Raw genomic sequence first — 20,710 nt, 5'->3', positions numbered from 1 at the left:
AAAGTCCCTTTGCCAATACAAGGTAACGTATCTATAGGCACAATATCTCAACATATTCACTGTCCTACGAATTAGGCATGGAAACTTGCGGACCAAAATTCTGCCTACTATACCTTGGAGAAGGCAATGGCAAGCCACTCCAGTACTCTGGCCTGGAAAATCCCATGGATGGAGGAGCCTGGTAGGCTGCAGTCCATGGGGTCGCTAAGGGTAGGACACGACTGAGCGACTTCACTTTCACTTTTCACTTTCACACATTGGAGAAGGAAATGGCAACCCACTCCAGTGTTCCTGCCTGGAGAATCCCAGGGACGGGGGAGCCTGGTTGGCTGCCGTCGATGGGGTCGCACAGAGTTGGACACGACTGAAGTGACTTAGCAGCATACCTAGCACCTATTTTACTGATATGACCTTAAAGTAATATGACTTTTTTTTTAAACAGATCATATTGTTCAAACTTAACAACTGTAACAAAACTGTAAATTTTCACCCTAAATATTTATACATCCATTTCCAGGAATGACTCAGATTGGCCCTGTTTAGATGCAGTACCTACCAGTGAACCAATCGCCCATGGCCTAGATATTTCCTAACTGACCTATCACCCAGTTCATAATCCTCCCCCTGCTGCTGCTGCTAAGTCACTTCAGTCGTGTCCGATTCTGTGCAACCCCATAGATGGAAGCCCACCAGCCTCCTCCGTCCATGGGATTTTCCAGGCAAGCGTACTGGAGTGGGTTGCCATTGCCTTCTCCAATCCTCCCCCTCGTTGTCTCTAATTTGCATTAAACTGATAGTTTTCATCTCTAGAATCCCTTTCAATTCCTCTTCTACATTCTGATTCTCTAATAAACTCTATACTTGCATCAATTTTTAATATATTGATTATAACTATTTTATACATCATGTCCAATAACTCCAAAAACTAGACCACCATGAGAGCGTTTCTCCTGTTTGCTGTTTTATATTGTCAAAATCTTGGTCTGGCTTGTGATACACATGGTAATTTTTTATGGAATGTGAGGTACTGTGTATAAAACTTATAGAGACTCTGCATGATGTCTCTTGCTTCTGGCAATGACAGATACTTAAAGTGAAGACAAATTACCTTAAAATCAAGATTGAGTTTATCAGAGGCTGCATTGTAATTTTTGTAACTTATAGTCTATTTCTAGTTCTCCCTAACTCCTAGGACATAGCCTTTCGGGGATTTCAGTTAAAAGTTGAAAACGCTTCACCAGGGTCCTGCATATGCCTGAATTCTACTTTGTGAATTCTTAGCCCTGTGAAACTGCCAAAAATTATGCCCAGCATCTCCCATCTTAGCTTCCACTGCTTCGCTTCTCAGCCTCATGGCATGAGCTGTTTATAAAGTGACAAAAACCCAAGATGAGAAGTGGCACTAAATACAGGGCTCACCTCAGCGTGTTGCTCTTCACTCTGGGATCTTTCCTCCTTGGTAGTACTATAATGCCTTTAGATATTCTTTTTAACAGTGTTTTCTCATTTTTTCAATATGGGCCTTAGTATATAAACTATATATATATTTGTTAATATATATATTTATATATATATAATAAACTAGTCTATCATATTTGAAGAAATCAGATACTGATTGATCTCCGTGGTCTATGCTTATGTGTGGATACATATCTTATTGATTCCAAAAGTATTAAAGATGGGTTGACATATATATGGGATAGTTAATTTTTTGTGTAATATGTTTTCTGCTTGAAAGCTCAACTATTTACCTCTTAAATTTTTAAGTTATTTCTCTGTTAGAATTATTATTTAAAGCTTATATTCAAAATGCTTCTCCTTCACAGTTCAATCTGACACCTTACAAACAACAAGCATTTAGGAGTGTCTTTTCTGTAAATGCTGTCCTGCACTTTTTTTTTTTTTTAAGTAGGGTAACAGTGTCCTCAGAGACTGGTTTTTTATCACAATAAAAATAAAAAGTTACAAACATAAGTACCACTATTTCATGGACTACTGCCTATATAACTTCGTTCTTTGACAACTTCTAGTCATCTCTCAGAGGATATAAGATTTATGAAAAGGGTTGAGCAGAGGCTATGGATAGCTCCTATAGTTATATTACCATAAAATCTCAATAATTCAAAATTGAAATTTATGATCACTGAAACATCTCTAAGCTATAATTTGTCTCTGAACTAAGAAAATGTTTTATTGCATAATTAAATGTATAAAAATTGTGAAGGCAGTTTATCCTACTCAAGAAAAGAAATGGCTTTTAAGGACCACCTTAAGGTTACCAACTTTCTATTTATATGCCTCTAAACAGTATTGATAAAATCAATTTAATCTAGATTAAATAATAGCAAACAAAACTTACACTACCTCATTTTTTAAATATCATTTGTAAATATACTTAGTAATGAATACAGATTATTATGGGTAATTGAAAGTGCCAAAACCTAAATCTCATCAAAATAAATTACTGCCCAGGACTTCACTCTCCAGCAGTTTGAATACCAATTAATTAAAAACAATGAAGAAAAGCCTAGGCACTTCCTCCTACCTATAGAACCTTTCTCTTAAAATCATGTTCTTTCTAGATTTGTGTTCCTGAAATGTACAATATTAACTAAACTCAAAAAAAAAGGCTCTCAACCAAAAAAATTAGGAATAAGTACAATGGATAGACCAGATAAGTACTCACGATTATATTCTCCCAGCTCAACAGATTAAATGGCTTTTAACACAATTATAAGTCATTATTCGGTATTATCATTGCCCTGGGCATTTGTTACAAAACATGAATTCTGTGTTTTAGCAGACTGCAGTTAATTTCCCATGGTAGGTCAAGGGACCTTTAAAGATTTACAAGCACTCAAGACAAAAAGGAACTAGCACCTTGGTTTTTTTCCCAAAGGCTCTATTCTCTTTCATCTATTTCCCTAGCTCACATCTTCATAACTCTTTGCATATTTACTGCTACAGATGTACCCATCACAGAAAGTGGCAATTAGCTTAGCATATTGCAAACCAGCTGTCAAAATTGTATGCAAATTCTATGTTTATAATAAAGTATTATTGCTATTAATGAAGAGACTACATTTCAGGAAACAGTGTATCAGAAATTTCATGGGATAATCCAACTGATGTAGAGATGCAAAGGCTTGCATGACTTCTTTGCTAAGAATGAGTAAGGATCCTCAACCAAACCATCACCACTATATATTCAGAGGCTTTACAGTTTGACAGTCAAGAACACTGGATTTGATGGGAAGCCCTTCAAACCTTCATTCTTCCATTTACCAGTCAGCTATATGATCTTAAACAAGTTACTTAACTTCTTTGTACCTCAGTGTTCTCACCTGTAAACGGGAATAACCACATACCGACTTTACTGGGGTTTATTTTAATGAGGATTAAACAAAAATGAATATAGAATTCAGTCTGGGGACTGGAAAATGATAAACAATCAATAAATATTAAAATTGTTGTGAAGCACATAAAAGAGATGCTCAATTATAATTATTAGTAAAATACAAATCAAACCTACAATGGGATATTACATCACACTGATCAGAATGGCTACCAACAAAAATTCTACAAACAATAAATGCTGGGGAGGGTGTGGAGAAAAGGGAACCCTCCTATACTGTTGGTGGGAATGCAAACTGGTGCACCCACTATGGAAAACAATATGGAGGTTACTTAAGAAACTAAAAATAGAGCTACCATATGATACAACTAAGATCATGGCATCTGGTCCCATCACTTCATGGCAAATAGATGGGGAAACAGTGGAAACAATGTCTGACTTTATTTTTCTGGGCTCCAAAATCACTGCGGATGCTGATTGCAGCCATGAAATTAAAAGACACTTACTCCTTGGAAGGAAAGTTATGACCAACCTAGACAGTATATTAAAAAGCAGATACATTACTTCGCCAACAAAGGTCTGTCTCGTCAAGGCTATGATTTTTCCAGTGGTCATGTATGGATGTGAAAGTTGGACTATAAAGAAAGCTGAGTGCCAAAGAATTGATGCTTTTGAACTGTGGTATTGGAGAAGACTCTTGAGTCCCTTGGACTGCAAGGAGATCCAACCTGTCCATCCTAAAAGAGATCAGTCCTGGGTGTTCATTGGAAGGACTGATGATGAAGCTGAAACTCCAATTCTTTGGCCACCTCATGCAAAGAGCTGACTCATTTGAAAAGACCCTGAAGCTGGGAAAGATTGAAGGCAGGAGGAGAAGGGGACAACAGAAGACGAGATGGTTGGATGGCATTACCAACTCGAAGGACATGGGTTTGGGTAGACTACGGGAGTTGGTGATGGACAGTGAGGCCTGGCATGCTACAGTTCATGGGGTCGCAAAGAGTCGGACACGAATGAGCTACTGAACTGAACTGATGATACAGCAATCCCACTCCTGAACATACATCCAGAAAAGATAAGAATTCTAATTCAAAAAGACACATGCACCCCAAAGTTCACAGCAGTACTATATACAATAACCAAGACATGGAAACAATCAAATGCCCTCCAAGAGATGATTGGTGAGATATATATTAATAAAAGATGTGAGGTATAAACACACAATGGAATATTACTTAACTATAAAAAAAGCATGAAATATTACCATTTGTAGCAACATAAAAGGACCTAGAAAATATCATATGAAGTGAAGTAAGTCAGAGAAAGACAAATATATGATATCACTTTCATGTGGAATCTAAAAATAATACAACTGAATCCACATACAAAACAGAAACAGACTTAACAGACACAGAAAACAAACTTATGGTTACCAAAGGGGGAGAAAGAGGTAAAAAAGAATCAATTAGGAACTTAGGATCAACAGATACAAACTCTATATATAAAATAGATAAGTTAAAAAAAGTGTATTGTATAGCACAAGAAACTATATTCAGTATCTTGTAATAGCCTACAGTGGAAAACAATCTGAAAAAAAAATATATATATATATATAACTGAACCTTGTGCTATACACTGAAAACTAATGTAAATCAACTATACCTCAACAAATATATATTTTCTTTAAAAAAATAAAGAGACTTCAGTCCTATAATTAACTATAGTGGGTACTTTTCTCTCTTTGTAAATTACATGTCTTTTTTCCTTTGTCTCTGAACCTGATCATCCCAACACTCACCAAAACAGTGTTTACCTCTCTTTGGGAGTCTACTGTACTTCTTAGAGACTACATTAGTATTTCTCCACTTCAGACTTTAGGACCTCATCTTAGTTCACCCTTAGATGAGACACCTTAGACACACTCCAGGAAAGCAGCAGGTACTATGGAAGAAGATTTAGACAGAGCATTTGTCCACTTAAAATGTAATGTGTGTCACATAGGTAATTTCAGATTTTCTACTAGCTACATTAAAAAAAGGAAAAAGAAACAGGTGAAATTAATTTTAATAATATATTTTATTTGACTGAATATATCCAAAATATGTCTTTCCCAGTGGTTCAGTGCTGAAGAACCCACCTGCCAATGCAGGTGATGCAAGAGACTCAGGTTCAAACTCTGAGTTGGGAAGATCCCCTGGAGAAGGAAATGACAACCCACTCCAATATTCTTGCCTGGAAAATTCCATGGACAGAGGAGCCTGGTGGGCTGCAGTCTGGGGTTGCAAAGACTTAGACATGACTGAGCACACAAGCACGTGGTATACAAAATACTATCATTTTAACAAGCAGCAGTAGCCACATTACATAACAAGCACACAGTAGCAGTAGTAAAGAAGGCAGAGTGCCAAAGAATTGATGCCTTTGAACTGTGGTGCTGGAGAAGACTCCAGAGAGTCCCTTGTACTGCAAGGAGATCAAACCAGTCAATCTTAAGGGAAATCAACCCTGAATATTTATTGGAAGGACTGATGCTGAAACTGAAACTCCAGTATTTTGGTCATCTAATGCTGACTCATTGGAAAAGTCCCTGATGCTGGGAAAGATTGAGGACAGAAGGAGAAGAGGGTGTCAGAGGATGAGATGGCTGGATGGCATCACCAACGCAACAGACATGAACTTGGGCAAACTTTGGGAGATGGTAAGGGAGAGAGGGGCCTGGTGTGTCGCAGTCCCTGGGGTTGCAGAGCAGGACACTACTGGGCGATTGAATAACAAAAGCCACATTTAACTGCTCAATAGCCACATATGCGTACCATATCAAGCAATACAGGTTTAATTGGACCTGTATTCAAACTCTGACTCTGCCATTTACTTGCTAAATCTTAGTTTCATCACTTTAACTATGTCTGCAAGATTTAGTGTATACAGAAGTAGAAATATAATGTTTACATATGAAACATGTTATAAACCAGTTACCTAAATAAAAAGTACATTAAAAAATAAATTTAAAATGTCTACTACCCACAAAAATAATAATAACTATTTCCTGAAACTGCTATGAGAATTAAAATGGCAACCCAAAGCACTTAGTGTAATGCCTGACATACAGGAGTGTTCATTAAAGGAGAATTCCCGCACCCTCGCCTTCTACTGTAGAAGTGAATGCTGGCTCAGTGTAGTATAATCTGTCACCTAGCCTTAGTTCCTTCCCTTCTACCCCTACGACAAACTGTAGCCTTTCCCACCTGCACAGTCCTCCCTCCCAGCTTCCTAGCATCTGAAGAATTGTCTGTGTGGACTTATAGAAGCCCTGGGATCTCTTAGTCAGGACACAAATATGTGGTTCCAAGAACCTGAAAAGCTCTATGCCTGACAATTTCCATCTCCTCTGACCCTGTCTTATCCACCTTCCCAACTGTTACCACTGCGGCAGCCTCCCCAGCAACTGCCATCAATAGCACCACCTCCTCACTGGAGATAGACTGACCCTCAAACATTCAAAGGGATCATTCTCCAAAATATCCGGCCAGGACCCTTCATAAGTGTCAAGCTTAAAAAAGACAAAGAGTGACCAAGGAACAAGTCGCAGATTAGAAGAGACTAGAGAGACAAGAAAAATAAAAACAAAATATAGGATCCTGGGTAGGAGTTTGGTCTAGAAAGAGGACATTAGTGGGAACACTAATAAGGCCTGTAGATTAGTTAACAGTATTGTATCAATGTCAATTTCCCAGTCTCCATAATTAGGCTATGGTTGTGTATGATGTTAATATTTGGAGGGTATAAGAAGAATAAGGTTTGAGAAGCTAATGTATAACATGGTGATGACAGTTAATAAATTGTATTATATAACTGAAATTCGCCAACAGTAGAACTTAAACATCTCTCTAGCTTATGTGCAACCCCTTCCCCGCTCCCCACACACAAATGTAAATAGGTGATGGGTGAGTTAATTATCTTGATGAGGGAAATTCCTTCACAATGTGTACATATATCAATTCATCCCAGTATACACTTTAAATATATCACAGTTTTATCAATTTTATCTTAATAAAATTAAAAAAATAAATAATAAGGGGATATGTGGGAACTCCCTGTACTATTTTTACAAACTTTAAGTCGATAATATCTCAAAATGAAATGTTAAAACACTCTTAAATGTGATTATTTGAAACTTTATTATGAAGGAAACTCTGTCCCAATGGTTCTGTTAATTGATATATCATTATAAAATAGTGCTACTTATGTTAAGTCTATGGCAGTAAGGCCATCACACAGGTTAATGAAAAGTCAATTCCAAGGTATAGAAAATCCACCTTAATCACCACTATTAGTCTGCAAATCCACCAAGAGAGTATGATGTCTCCTGCATACACTCAGTAACACTGAGGACTCAATGACAGCAAATAATGTTTTGTGTGATATTATTAAACAAAGACACCTTTCGACTTAACATTACTGAATAACATGCTTAAACAGTTGCTGCACTGCTACAGTCTTTTACAGAAAGAAAGTGACAGGAAAAGAGAAGGAAGAGATGCAAAGAAGCATATTCCAATATGTACCCTCCCCGACCCAGACCTTCCTTGCATTAGGGAATAGCGTTGGTCAATAAACTCTGAATGAAATAGAAGGGACAGTCTGCTCTGCCACATACTGTCTTACTATAACATGAGTTCATAGGCAGCTGGTGAGAAAGAATGAAGAAAGAAGTCGGTATAAAGCAGAAGCTTCACTGGTTCACATCTGATTTTCTCCCAAAATCATTAATGTTGTCTCATTAATAGCAGTTGAAGGCTGAGTACACTAAAGGCAGCAAGCTAAGAAGGAATCACTATTATACATTCAACTTTTTTCCTAGAAAGCTTACTGCAAGTTTAACCGGGATCTTCATTTAAAAAAAAAAAAACACAACAAGACAAAGTAACACAAAACAATGAGCTGAACATCCATCTCTGGGATCACTACATTTTGTACAAAGCCTGCATCTTTTCTCTACTTGCAAATTTTGATAATAATAACCCTGGACCTTGAAAACATAGATAGCCTCAAACCTTCCTTATATCTTCTTCTATCAAGCTATCTTCACCTTTATTTTTTTTTATAGCTTATTCATAGAACTTTATTATTTTTTTTCCTCGAGATTGATGCTTCGTCTTTATTTTTTTTTGAAGATCTGCATTTATTTTTATTTATTTATTTTCAAAAACAATTTTAGGAATCTTTACTTAAAAACAACCTTATCTTAAAATGGAGTAACTTTGGCTTTACGAGCAGCAAGCAAAGTACAGAAGCAAAAATGCATTACAGGAGCATTAAGTTCTACATTAGGTCACAGTGTCTAATCTGAAATCACACCCACAATATCATTTTTCAGGATATCTGAGAAATAGTTATTTCCCAGGATGTCTGAACCATAGCTACTCTATTTTGACTTTTAATTGTAAAAAAAAAATTTTTTTTTTAATAGCCAAAGCAGATGTCACCATTAATGATGTCAGTGTTTTTTCTAGGTATGAGAAGATGCAAGAATTGGAACTCATAAAACCTTTTTCTGAAAAGATCTAACTATCTGAAGGCCTGTTCTGCCAAAAGTGCCTCATTCCTGATTTTCACCCTGAACTTCTTTCAGGGGGTGTTGAAGGTCAGCAGCTTGCAATGGTCATGATGTAATCTTTGTAGAGGCCGTTGGCAAGTACCAACTTCCAGTCAGCAGGGTCCCTTCGTAGCCACATATCTGACCATGTGACACCATTTCATGGCCATTGTGTCCCGCGGTGCTGGGAAGGCTCATTCCCAGGTCTAGGGAAGTGATGGGCCACTCAGTATGCTAAAATTGGACCAGGCCTTGCAAGTAGCAAAAGTCTCTGGACTACTGTCTTACTAGCCTCCTTGTCCAGGAAAATATCTCCTCTTGTTGCTTTTTCCCATACCCAGAGTCACATTATTACAATTATTGATCTCTTATTGTTTTAAGTATTACTGCAGTGTTTATTTATTAGAAACTTCAGATGTCTTTTAAATAGTGCTATTGGAATTATTGTTATTTTCACTGGTGTTCTGGTTATGAAGATGCATAAGCCCTAGTAATTTAAGAATGAATTTGCAAATCACAAAGTTTTCCAGAAAGGCATATATATTATAGTAGAAATGCTACATTTCCGCATACTCTGAATACATAAAATGCTGTCCAGGAATGATTTAAAATATAAGCTGCCACACTACTTTGTTACCAAAGATTACTTATGTATCAATAAAATGCATAATTAACATCAATTTGTTATCTTTGTATTTTATATTTAGCCATAAATTCAAAATTTAGTCATGTATTTCTGTATTAGTCACACATATCTTATATTGACAGGATATTCTAATGTAAGGACATGTGTCCAGAAAGCATTTTTGCTCATAAAACTGAAAAGATACTTTAAACAGTGTCTTTTATTAGTATTGCATCATACTAAACAAGTATAAGCCTGGTTGTTCACCAAAAGAAAGCAACAGTTACTGCTTGATGATTACTTGTTGTTAAATAATACGATACCAATCACTAAGCATTTTTATATGTAAATAGCTCCTACTAACAACAAGCATTATGAAAGAAAATTTGTGCTATTTGTACCTGACAGAGATACATCACATAGTTAACTCATTTAAAATACAGTTCAACTGAAGTAGCTATCATTTAGTATCAACCTCAATTTGAATATACTGTTTTTGAAATTTATTTATATAATAAATATCAGTCACTTTAATATTTACATAAAAGGATAACATTCTCTTTTTTTTATATAGTCTAAGATATGCTAGGGTACCGTTTTGGATCCATGCAAACTTGGATTTTAAGGACCCTTTTTTCTCCCCAATTACCTATTCAAATTCATTTGGTTAAAGATAGTCAGCATGTTTCTCACAGAAAAAATACACCGCACAATAGTCTGCTTATAAGGTGACCTCTTTCACTTGGGTGGGTATCCTCTCCATCATGGACTAAGTGAGGATGTAACCTTGTCAAACCAAAAGCGAAAGAATAATGAGCACACGACAGGCTAACCCAGCATGGGAAGGTTGTTAAGGAGGTTGCAGAAACAGTTCCCTGAATGACAAAGTAAAAAGATACTCTGAAGAGGAGGTTAATATTAAAGAAAGCACTCAAGAATATGAGAAGCATTAATCCCCATCCTTGGATGTCTGCCATACAAAACTCCACTCAAATTTATTTCATTAGTTACTGACCAGGTTTAGTTAATATGTTTTCAAATAAATCTTAGTAGAACAGGCTTGACTGAGACACATTTAGAATATATCTATTTCCACAAAGCAGTAACCAAAGATAAGTAAGAGCAAGTAGATAACGTTTTGCTTTTACCAATTATAAATTATCACCCAACAATAAACAATTATTCTAATTCAAGAATCATACTTATAAGTTCGAAGTCTTCACCAAACAGTAGGATTTTACTATCATGACAACAAATAACAGTAACTACTACATTAATTGCCTCCCCAATGCACTAACTGGCATAACAGGGAATCATATTAAAGCATTTGTATAAGTAGCTGAAAACAGTAGAAATTAGGCAAGTTCTGTTGCAGTCTTCTCAGTGTAAATTTACTTTTAAAATAAACAAACAAATCTCAAGTCTAAATCATTCAAACATAGGAATATCATTGTGTCAATCATGTACATTTTGACATTCCTTCTCTACACTAAGATTAGAATGAAATTCTTGTTCCTGACCAGTCGTAATACTTTAACAGAGAAACAGTGCCACCTTTTGGTCCCAAACAAAAGCCTCCAGTCTACCATCTTCCAAACTTGCTTTTTTCAGTTAAATTACTGATACATATATATAAATGCCACTGAATTTCATGTCACACAATGGGCTAGAAATATTTTGTAGCTACACAGCTAATAAAGCATGAGAGTAGCATACAAGTTGCTTCCAAAATTCAATATTTCAAAATAACTCAAATCCCAGATACACCTACTCTAGATCATCAATATAATAATTTCTAATCAATATTTCATTAAACACATTTTGGCAAAACCAAGTATGTCAATCAAGTGATAAACTTTAAGTATAACAGAAAAAATCTTCTTTCATAGTATTGTTACATTTCAAAATAATTTTGAAAAATGTATTACATTTTAAATGAACCTATTAATTTAATAATTGACAATATGGTATAAACAGAATTACTAGCTAAATCAGATAATTATAAATCATCTTATATAGGAATATAGTATGTTTCTGATTTACTTACACTAATGACACAATGTCACCACGTTGTACTTCAAAATTCCTCACTTTCCAATGGTTCAAAAGCACCACATCAGATGACTGGCTCCCCCCAGGATTCAAAGAAGGCTAAAAAATAAGAAGAAAGAGACACATCTGTCATTCGTAATTTTCAATCTTCATGGTTCCTTGCACTTCATAGCTGTAGTGCAGTGCAATAAAACATTTCTAATATAGTAGCTTTCAATAAATTGGTGTTCTAAGATAACTGCAAATGATGAGTTTTCAAAAAGGCTCATCGGGGTTCTTCACAGGGAACCAGGAAAAAAAAAATTACGAATACTACTTTCAAAGGAAAATGTGCTACATAGTCAACTCTTTACTAAACTGCCTTAAAGAGGCATGGAAAATTGTAAGAAGAAATAAAAGAAAAAAGTGAATCAAGCCTCCCCATAAAATATTCAGATAGGACCTAATTCCATAGTAAGTACATGTGATTGCTCCATTTGGAGAGAAGAAGAAATAATCTCAAATCAACCAGGAAAATACCATAGGAAGCAGTAAAGAGACCAGAAGTAGCAAGTGATGAAATAATCTTGGAAAATATGGGAATTTCCCACTTCGATCTCTCTTTTCTCGAGAGAGCTTGCAGGAAGCGTCCTGGCTTCAGTTTAAGCCTAGTAAGCAGCCGTCACCCTAGGATTAAGATAAGTCTAGATATGTCTAAGGACCAATGGGGCAGACACAGAGAAACACTTTCTGTAAGACTTCATCTGATGGTCAGGAATCATCAAGGCATAAGAAACTGATTAAGGAACCATAAAGCCAATACATCTGTCACCTGACAGGACTGCTGAAAAAGTCAATGGATATCAAATCTGAAACTTGATGGTAGAATAAGAAAAAGTAGGACAGCTTTTTCACCAATGACTCTCCAGAGTCTCTGAGAACGTCATTGGTCTAAAAGAGCAATTGCTGTGGCGGTGGGAAGGTACTAAACCACAACGGAAGTTCCCCCCATTCACAGACGGTGGGGTGCAGCAAGAAGAGACAGAGCCACAGAAACCAGGGCAGCAGCGAGGAAAACAGTACATGCCCAACAGCAGGCTGTCCCTGGAGCAGTAGTGCCATGGTGATGTATTAATCACTCAGTCGTGTCTGACTCTTGTGACCCATGGACTGTAACCTGCCAGTCTCTTGTCTATGGGATTTCCCAGGCAAGAATATTGGAGTGGGTTGCCATTTCCTTCTCCAGAGGATCTTCTCAACACAGGCATCGAACTTCTGCATTGCAGGAGGATTCTTTGCAGACTGAGCCACCAGGAAAGCCCCAGTAGTGACATACTTTTTTTTAAAGGTTCCTGGAATTACTTGTAGATTTTCTAAAAAACAGGTGTGGACAAAGGTGTAGAAATGTTGTGTGGGGGCTATTATTATGACTTTTGACTCCCCAGATTTTTTGTGATCAAAAACTTATTGGTTATCCTTGGGGATCGCAAACACTCTTACAGCTTCTGCAACTCTTTTATGTGATAATGCCTAAACATCCCTAACTTTAGTTTTGAATTCCCTGCTAATCCTCACTTGACTATCTGACATAAAATTCAATACTATTAAATGGAATTTGTCATCATTTCCTAGCATAAAAGTTTTCTCCCTTTTCTTACATCTTGCTCACTATATCCCCTGACAACCAACTTTAAATCTTACCTTTCTACTTCATATCCAGCCAGTCACCAAGCTAAAGGGACTTTTTTTTCATAATGTCTTTCACTTAAGACCCATTTTTGTCTATTCTCTCTTCTATCATCATCTTTCAAGCACCAATCACCATATAACCCTTCACTGTTGTTTAGTGGCCAAGTCATGTCCAACTCTTTTGTAACCCCATGGACTACAGTCCACCAGACTCCTCTGTCCGTAGGATTTTCCAGGCAAGAATACTGAAGTGGGAAGCTATGCACCTATACTAATCAGTCTCTCACCTCCAACTCAAAAGTGAATGATTCTATTTCTTCCCAGCTATAAGATTTTGAGAAAGTTACTTAACTTTGTTACACTTCAATTTCCTTACTAGTAAAATGGTGATATTTAGTAACTCTTCTCTAATTAGTAATTAAATAATAATCATATCCAATACTCACCAAGTGCTTACCATGTGTCAGACATTGTTTTAAGGGCTTAACAAATATTCACTTACTTGGTGAGATCATGCATTTAAGTGCTTAGAATAGTTCTTGACCCCTAGTTAAGCTCTCAATAACTCTTATTAGTGATATAACTAAATCACAATTTTAATTAGAGGTAGTTTTGTACCCTTACCCCAGGGTCTTCATCCAGCTTTATCCCTAATAAGAAACAGAGCTGCCATGGCAGGACAAATCCAAAGGGCATTGTTGGGCCATGGTGCTAGGGAATGGAGCTTCTGGAGTCACTCAGTCAGGTTAGGCTAAAAGTCAGGCTTCCACATGGGGTTTATTCTCTCTCATCCATATTTCTCATTCATACTTTCTCTTTCTTCCTCTCCTCTGTCTTTCAGTTCATTATCTTGCAAGCCCTCTCCCCGTATTTCTTTGTATTTTTCCTCCTTACATAACTGATATGGTAAAGGTGGCCTAGGGGGAAAGCAACTGTACAATGAAAAGAAAAATCTACTTCCCACTGCACTTTCACTGGGTCCATTTCTTTTCCTTGCCATCAGAGAAGTGAAGAACAAAAGTGATTTAATTATTTCCAACTGTTCTTCCTTAGTCTCTTTTGTGGTTTTTCAAAAGTTTGTGATTATAACTTATAATAAAGACATTTTATACTGTACCCAAAGTACAAATGCACATATCTGAACAAAACATCACAAAACAATAATGACCTTTACCACACATACCCTGATATCATAATTTCTATTCTCTCCTAATCCATGTTTTTAAAATCTTGTCTATAATCAATCATATTAATTTCCCATTCACTATTATTGATTTTGGTGGTGGTGGTTTAGTCGCTAAGTCATTACTGATTTTGCAACCTAATAATCAATTATAACCCACAGTGCTAACATCATAGATTTAGATGATTCTTCTTTAACTGTTATCCTATGAAGGTTGCTTTTGTCTAGAAGTCTACCTTCAGGTCTTTCATCTCTGTTTTAAATTATTTTCTTAGAAAATCTCATGAATATTCTAGGCACAAATACCACCCATAGACCTATGACTCTTAAATGTACAGTCCCAAATGACTTGCTCCTCTTCTATATGCAATCCATACCACTTCATACTACAACACTCAGAATGCAGTAATGTCATATTTACCTGCCTCACAACCAAGCAAGACATACTTTTTACCCATTATTATGTCCCTTAGTTAAATTTATACTCTACCCAAAACTGCATTTCTGAGATTCGAGAACATGATTCTAACTGGTTGTTCAGCATCAAATCTGATCAAGCCATTCCCCGACTTAAAATCCTTTATAATAAGCTTCCCTGACTACCAACAAGACTGTCTTCAACATAAAAATCAACACACACATGACATGTAGGACCCTACCAATCCCTACTTATATTGTTCCTACAAGTGACATTCAATCACAAGCAATACTCTATGCACAAGTTACTTCCTCACACTCAAAGACACCATGTTGTTATTGTTCAGTTGCTAAGTCACATCCAACTCTCTGTGACCCCATGGACTGCAACACACCAGCCTTCCCTGTCCTTCACTATCTCCCAGAGTTTGCTCAAACTCATGTCCGTAGAGTCAGTGATGCCATCCAACCATCTTATCCTCTGTCACCACCTTCTCTTCCTGCCTTCACTCTTTCTTAGATCAAGGTCTTCTACAGTGAGTCAGCTCTTTGCATCAGGTGGCCAAAGTATTGGAGCTTCAGCTTCAGCATGAGTCCTTTCAATGAACATTCAGGACTGATTTTCCTTAGGATTGACTGGTTTGATCTCCTTGCTGCCCAAGGGACTCTCAAGAGTATTCTCTAGCACAACACTTGGCAAGCATCAAATCTTCAATGCTCAGCCTTCTTTGTGGTCCAATTCTCATATCAATACTTGACACATGGAAAAACCACAGCTTTGACTATATAGACCTTTGTCAGCAAAGTGATGTCACTACTTTTTAATATGCTGTTTAGCGTAGAAGGCAATGGCACCCCACTCCAGTACTCTTGCCTGGAAAATCCCATGGATGGAGGAGCCCGGTAGGCTGCAGTCCATGGGGTCGCTAAGAGTTGGACACGACTGAGCAACTTCACTTTCGCTTTTCACTTTCATGCATTGGGGAAGGAAATGGCAACCCACTCCAGTGTTCTTGCCTGGAGAATCCCAGGGGCGGGGGAGCCTGGTGGGCTGCCTTCTCTGGGGTCACACAGAGTCGGACACGACTGAAGTGACTTAGCAGCAGCAGCAGCAGGTTTGTCATAGCTTTCCTTTCAAGGAGCAAGTGGCTTAATTTCATGGCTACAATCACCATCTGCAGTGATTTCAGAGCACAAGAAAATAAAATTCACCACTGTTTCTACTTTCCCCCCATCTATTTGCCATGAAATGATAGAGGTAGATGCCATGATCTTAGTTTTTTGAATGTTGCTTTGTAGGCCAGCTTTTTCACTCTCCTCTTTCACCTTCATTAAGAGGCTCTTTAGTTCCTCTTCACTTTCTACCATTAGAGTGGTATCATCTGCATATCTGAGGCTGTTGATATTTCTCCTGACAATCTTGATTCCAGCTTGTGATTCCCCCATCCTGGCATTTTGCATCACGTACTCTGAATATAAGTTAAAAAAGTAGAGTGACAATATGTGGCCCTGATGTACTACTTCTTTCTCAATTTTGAACCAGTCCCCTGTTCCATGTAAGGTTCTAACTGTTGCCTCTTGACCTGCATACAGGTTTCTCAGGAGACAGGTAAGGTGGTCTGGCATTCCCATCTTTTTATGAATTTCCCAGTCTGTTGTGATCCACACAGTCAAAGGCTTTCACATAGTCAATGAAGCAGAAGTAGATTTTTTTTTTAAATTCCTTTCCTTTTTCTATGATCCAACGATGTTGGCAATTTGATCTCTGGTTTCTCTGCCATTTCTAAATCCAGTTTGCACATCTGGAAGTTCTTGGTTCACGTACTGTTGAAGCCTAGCTTGAAGGATTTTGAGCATTACTTTGCTAGCATGTAAATGAGTACAATTGTATGGTAGTTTGAACATTCTTTGGCATTGCTTTCTTTGGAATTGGAATGAAAACTGACTTCTTCCAGTCCTGTGGCCACTGCTGAGTTTTCCAAATTTGCTGACATACTGAGTGCAGAGCTTTAATAGTATCATCTTCTAGGATTTGAAATAATTCACTGGAATTCCATCACCTCCACTAGCTTTGTTCGTAGTAATGCTTCCTAAGGCCCACTTGACTTTGCATTCTGGCTGTAGATGAGTGTTACAGTGACTACACCATCATGGTTATCCAGGTCACTAAGACCCTTTTAGTATATTTCTTCTGTGTATTCTTGCTACCTCTTCTTAGTATCTTCTGCTTGTTGGATTTCTTGCGATTTCTGTCCTTTATTGTGCCCATCTTTGTTCCCTTGGTATCTCCAATTTTCCTGAAGAGATCTCCAGTCTTTCTCATTCTATTGTTTTCCTCAATTTCTCTGCATTGTTCACTTAAGGTTTTCTTATATCTCCTTGCTATTCTCTGGAACTCTGCGTTCAGTTGAGTGTATCTTTCCTTGTCTCCTTTGTCTTTGGCTTCTCTTCTTTTCTCAGCTATTTTTAAGGCCTCCTCAGACAACCACTGTGCCTTCTTGCATTCCTTTTTCTTTGGGGTGGTTTTGGTCACTGCCTCCTTTACAGTGTTATGAACTTCCATCCATAGTTTTCCGTCCACAGCTCCCAAAGCATCATATAAGCAAAATTTTTAACTGAAATGTTTCCCTCTTTCCCCTTCCCACCATTTAACTCATACTTCAAAAAAACACTTGAATTCCGTGAGGCAATCTCCCAGGAATTCTTTCATATCACTCCTCACCTCTCCTCCTCATTCCCATCTTCAGTCTCCATTAGATAAACAAATGTCCCCAAGTTCCTCATCAAAACCTGTGACTCTATCGCAGAGGTATTTTTTTAAATATTAATTTATTTAGTTGCATCAGGTCTTATTTATGGCATGTGGGATCCTTTTAGTTGAAGCATGCAAGATCTTCAGCTGTGGCTTGGGAACTCTTGGTTCCCAAGAGTTATATGGATCTAGTTCCCCAGTAGATGGGATTTAGTTCCCCGACCAGGGATCAAACCTAAGACTCTATATTGGGAGCTCAGAGTCTTCACCACTGGACCACCAAAGATGCCCAATTATAGCATCTTTTATAACTATCTGATTGTCTCTCTTTCCAAGAGTATAAAAGCATTTTAAGAAGAGATTAGTTCTCAAGTCTGTGTTTTTGATACCTAGGTAAGTAAGGATATTAATACATTTGAACGGAAAGAATTTTTTTTAAATAAACTAATGAAATTTCCAAAGACTTTCCAAATTAATATACTCAACACAGAGCCCTTTTTCCATCTTAGACCCAAAGTCTACTTCTATATTACCTTCCTTAGTAAACAGTGTCACAATTCACCCAGCCCTCTATTCCAGAAAATCTTGAGTCATTCTGAACTTCTAACTCTCTCTGAGGCATCTATCCTCAGACTTTCCCACTTCCCAGAATGCCTTTTCCCTACATGGGGAAAGTTCTATTTATCTTTCCAAGCCCAGCTCAGCTGATGATGACTTCTCTGTGAAGCCTTAAAACAGAAGCTGAAGTTTCCTTGAGGAAATTAGCAAATTACATGCTGGTGCTCCACGGTTAGGGACAGAATAATTTCTAGAGACTCAAATCTTGACACCTGCATTCATCTTTCCCTTACAGAATCAATCATCCACCAACTTTTCTAATGTTAATTGTTAGAACCTAAAGGTAATGCCTTGTAAACTACAGATTCATGCAGGGGAAAGGAAAATCCCCAAAGCAAGCATGTCAAATTTCAAGCAGTAAAATATTAGAATCATCAGTCAACACCTGGAAGAACTTGTTTGATTTTATAAAAGAAACAATAGTTTCTTTTACCTTTCCTCTTCTGCACAAGGCTAAATTAATCATCTCCCAATCAGTGCTCCCTTAACAATTCAGGTAAACTTCAGAGATAGCCCTTAAAACCTTATTATAGGTATCTGCCTATACATATGACTCTTTCATTCATTTAACTATAAGTTTCTCAATTACAGGAACCATATTTCATTCATTTTTGTATATGCCCAACCCCAGAACAGTGGCTGGAAAATAGTATGTCTATACTTTTTTTGTGTGTGTGTGATTTTATTTATTTATTTTTTTTTTTTTTTTTTGAACAGAGGAAAATTTATGTGTCAAACCTGTACTGGCCACTTATGATAATATACATGCTACAATTCCATTCTCCCCAATCATTCCACCTTCACCCTCTCCCACAGAGTCCCAAAGACTGTTCTAAATGCCTATGTCTCTTTTGCAGTCTCTTATACAGGGTTCAGGTTACCATTTTTCTAAATTCCATATATATGCGTTAATATACAGTATTGATGTTCTTCTTTCTGGCTTACTTCACTCTGTATAATTGGCTCCAATTTCATCCACCTCATTAAAACTGATTCAAATGCATTCTTTTTGATGGCTGAGAAATACTCCATTGTGTATATGTACCAAAGCTTTCTTATCCATTCGTCTGCAGATGGACATCTAGGTTGCTTCCATGTCCTGGCTATTATAAACAGTGCTGCAATGAACATTGGAGTACATGTGTCTCTTTCAATTCTGGTTTCCTCGGTGTGTATGCCCAGGAGTGCGATCGCTGGATCATATGGCAGTTCTATTTCCAGTTTTCTGAGGAATCTCCACACTGTTCTCCATAGTGGCTGTACTAGTTTGCATTCCCACCAACAGTGTAAGAGGGTTCCCTTCTCTCCACACCCTCTCCAGCATTTATTGCATGTAGACTTAAAACTATAAAACACTAGTGAAAGTCATCAAAGAGGACACTAATAGATGGAGAAATATACCGTGTTCGTGGATTGGAAGAATAAATATTGTAAAAATGAATATACTACCCAAAGTAATTTATACATTCAATGCAATCCCTATCAAGCTACCAACAATATTTTTCACAGAACTAGAACAAATAATCTCACAATTTGGAAATACAAAAAACCTCGAAGTGCTAAAGCAATTTTGAGGAAGAAGAATGGAACTGGGGGAATTAACCTGCCAGACTTCAGGCTCTATTACAAAGCCACAGTCATCAAGACAGTATGGTACTGGCATAAAGACAGAAATATAGATCAATGGAACAAAATAGAAAGCCCAGAGATAAACCCACGCTCCTATGGACACCTTATCTTCGACAAAGGAGGCAAGAATATAAAATGGAGAAAAGACAGTCTCTTTAACAAGTGGTGCTGGGAAAACTGGTCAGCCACTTGTAAAAGAATGAAACTAGAACACTTCCTAACACCATACACCAAAATAAACTCAAAATGGATTAAAGATCTAAATGTAAGACCAGAAACTATAAAACTCCTAGAGGAGAACGTAGGCAAAACACTCTCTGACATAAATCACAGCAGGATCCTCCAAGATCCACCTCCCAGAATATTGGAAATAAAAGCAAAAATAAACAAATGGGACCTAATTAAAATCAAAAGCTTCTGCACAGCAAAGGAAACTCTAAGCAAGGTGAAAAGACAGCCTTCAGAATGGGAGAAAATAATAGCAAATGAAGCAACTGATAAAGGATTAATCTCCAAATTATACAAGCAGCTCCTGCAGCTTAATTCCAGAAAACTAAGTGACCCAATCAAAAAATGGGCCAAAGAACTAAACAGACATTTCTCCAAAGAAGACATAAAGATGGCTAACAAACACATGAAAAAATGCTCAACATCCCTCATCATCAGAGAAATGCAAATCAAAACCACAATGAGATACCATTTCACACCAGTCAGAATGGCTGCTATCCAAAAGTCTACATGCTATACTTTTAAGTTTTAAAGATTAAAAGTATTTGAAAACATATTTAACTAAGATGTTTCCCACCAAATGTACA

At 37.2% G+C, this 20,710-nt stretch overlaps 1 protein-coding gene across 3 annotated transcripts in view; it reads right to left on the bottom strand.

The window, feature by feature from the left end:
* Window positions 1-20,710, bottom strand: part of IMMP2L (inner mitochondrial membrane peptidase subunit 2) — a 1,017,589-nt gene that overhangs the window by 920,616 nt on the left and 76,263 nt on the right. For all 3 annotated transcript variants that reach the window (XM_055420858.2, XM_055420860.1, XM_055420859.2), the window contains exon 4: window positions 11,624-11,727. In XM_055420858.2, the coding sequence (XP_055276833.1) occupies window positions 11,624-11,727 (104 nt within the window). The remainder of the gene's footprint in view (window positions 1-11,623; window positions 11,728-20,710) is intronic.

The sequence above is a fragment of the Moschus berezovskii genome, chromosome 3, assembly GCF_049115385.1.
Source record: "Moschus berezovskii isolate FMDL1 chromosome 3, NW_MosBer_1.0, whole genome shotgun sequence".
Taxonomy (NCBI): domain Eukaryota; kingdom Metazoa; phylum Chordata; class Mammalia; order Artiodactyla; family Moschidae; genus Moschus; species Moschus berezovskii.
Note: the sequence above shows the minus strand (reverse complement) of the source record. Positions and strands in the feature narration are given on the sequence as shown.